This window comes from Nannobrachium achirus (assembly GCF_963921795.1).
Source record: "Nannobrachium achirus genome assembly, chromosome: 14".
NCBI lineage: Eukaryota > Metazoa > Chordata > Actinopteri > Myctophiformes > Myctophidae > Nannobrachium > Nannobrachium achirus.
Window position 1 is genome coordinate 48669332 of NC_137821.1, and position 2674 is coordinate 48672005.

Consider the following 2674-nt stretch of genomic DNA (forward strand, 5'->3'; position numbering starts at 1 on the left):
TGCGTGCGTGCGTGCGTGCGTGCGTGCGTGTGTGTCTGTGTGTGTCTGTGTGTGTGTGTCTACGTGTGTGTACTCGTGTCCCTATACACGTATGACAGACAGACATATTGTCAGGACAATATACCTGGTCCCAGGCACGTGCACACATACATAGGCATCAAAGGGGGCTTGAGCCCCTGCCCTTTTACCCGTCTGTAAAAAGTGCCCTCTCCAGACCATGAATGCAGTTTTTACTATGGCGAAAGAAATGCAATTGCCCTCTTTACATGCCATACCTGAAGTATTGACAGTATAGTGTTAACAGTTTCTCACTTTCATGTGCTTTTTTCTCTCCCAAACTACTAATAAATTAGCCTATCAATCATAGGGAGATGATTGCTCCAGTTATTAATTCAAAGAAAGAGGATCATTGCTCAACTTTCCACAGCATTCTTCACAAACTGCGCACAGACAACCTGGAGCCTTTCACCCTTAAAAATTGATACAAATTTCCCACCAGATTCCCATTTTGTTGACATTCATAATTACTTGAAATGGCAGATTATTCATTCAAACCCCGATCAGTGTGTGGCGTGTCCAGAGCTCTGCGTAGGTTCTGCCAGAACAGCCCAGGGTGCTGTCCAGCCTTGGCCCAGCTCAGGTAGGTGTGTCTCTTCACCAGCCTCCTCATGTGATAGTAGGGAGACAACTGGTGGGCTGGAATGTCCTCCAGAAACACCAGGATCAACACGTCCTTCTGTTCATCAAACAGACGGTAGCTGCACACAGGAGACCACAGGACATTTACACCCATCTATAGGTACTCCAGAAGTTGTATGGACAGTTTTGTTTAAAATGACCAAGAGACACAATCAGAAGTCACTAGTTTCCCCCAGTCTATGTGTAAAGGTATCTGTGATTAAGACACTTAACCCCTAACTGCTGCTCTATTAACCACAATAAACTGCTACAAATAGTTAGGATAATAGGATGGTAAATGCAGAGGACAAATGTCATGTATGAACAAATGTACAGTGACAAATACCTCCAAAAACTAAATGTGTTTAAACCAATCAATTGAACGAATCAGTGGGCTAATAATGCTGCAGCTACAGGTGTTTAGAGCTGCCACTGTGGGGCCCATCATAGACATAGAAAGGTAGACGCCTCCTTCGACTCAGATGCATGTGCATCGAGGGACTAAGGGAATCACATGTGCATTGCTTCCACGTGCGTCACACATAGGGAAGTTGCTAGGCCAATCAGATGTAGGTGGGGGCGGGTCTTTACGTACGCAGCCTGTAAGAACAGCTGAGCTGCGCCACATCGGAACTGGCTCTGTTGAATTGAATTGTAGTCCTTGGATAAGTCCCGGAAAAGTTGCGCTGTGATTGGCCAGTAGTCACTTTGACTGACAGCGTTCCCTTAGTTTTTCCAGGATGTCCGGACTACAACTGTTGCACGTGGCTCCAATGAACTGCAGAGGCGAACGAGGCATCTAGCTTTTATATCTGTGGGGCCCATTATATATTCAATACCACCCCCACCTGGCCATCTGGAACTCTCTAGAGCACCATTCACTCTCCAGGTAATGATGGCTGATCACACAGATTGTCTTTCTGCTGCCATAGATGGCATCTGCAATGTTCTCTATGATGGGTTTACCTGGAAACAAAACACATTATTCACACCACGTTCAAAAGTACTTCACTTCTTGATAGATAACAATGTCACTAAAAACAACACAGTTTGTCAGACGAGACAGGTTCCTACAGACAGATTTAGATACATATAGTTTAAGTGAGAGACAGACAAGAGGTTTGTACCTGGTGGGAAGTCTCGGTGGTGCAGACAGAGTCTCCAGCCCTGCTCTCCCTCTAGCACCGGAAGCATTTCTCTGTAAACCCAGAGCTCATCGTGAACGTTGTAGGAGATGAAGGCATCGTAGCGCTGAGGAGACCCCCTCTTTCTTTCCTTGGCATCATAAAGGAAGGCCAGGAAAAGGTAGTAGGCATAGAGAAGATGCAACCTCAGGAAGTGGTAGGTGAAGGATGCGAGCAGAGTCAGCACAATCACACAAGTGGAGGAAATGAAGCAGATGAAGCTAGTGTCCACCCAACAGGAATGATAGTCAAAGTCCAGAAACCTGGTATCCTTTTTAGCCAGAGGAAAGCCACACATGTATTGGTGAGCACGAACTACCTGCGTTTGGTCGTTGTTCAGCATCCACTGCTGAAAGTCAGCATTAAAGCAATCACACGTGAAAGGATTGTGATCCATGTTAACATATTTGAGAGCAGGGAGAAAACTGAACACGGAGACATCTATTACCGTCAATTCGTTCTGGCTCAGGTCCAGCCGAGAGAGTCTAGTCAGGTTGGCGTGTGCCAGGAAGTCCAGGGACTTCAGTTCATTGTTGGAGATATCGAGAGCTTCTAGGTTTGGTGTGTTTTTAAATGTGATGTGTGATATGTTAGTCGTAAATAATTGCTGATTGAATTGTATTTTGAGGCTCTTCAGGTTCCTTAGTGACGGTAAATACAACGATGATATAATTCTGGGGTCAACAAAATTAAAACTTAGACTAAGAGTTTCAAGTTTATCCAGTCCTTCTAAAGCAGTGTTGTTCCACCCGAACAGTGCTTCTGATCCCAGCACTAAGTGTTTGAGCGATTTCAGATTAGTAAAATCCCCC

At 45.3% G+C, this 2674-nt stretch overlaps 1 protein-coding gene across 1 annotated transcript; it reads right to left on the minus strand.

Annotated features, from left to right (window-relative positions):
* Positions 1 to 541: 541 nt before the first annotated feature.
* LOC308298094 (toll-like receptor 13) lies at positions 542 to 2259 on the minus strand (the record flags this gene model as incomplete). The annotated part of the gene is made up of 3 exons (XM_080741651.1): positions 542 to 758; positions 1527 to 1644; positions 1806 to 2259. 3 exons carry the CDS (start codon positions 2257 to 2259, stop codon positions 542 to 544), a joined length of 789 nt encoding a protein of 262 aa, XP_080597777.1.
* Positions 2260 to 2674: the final 415 nt, after the last annotated feature.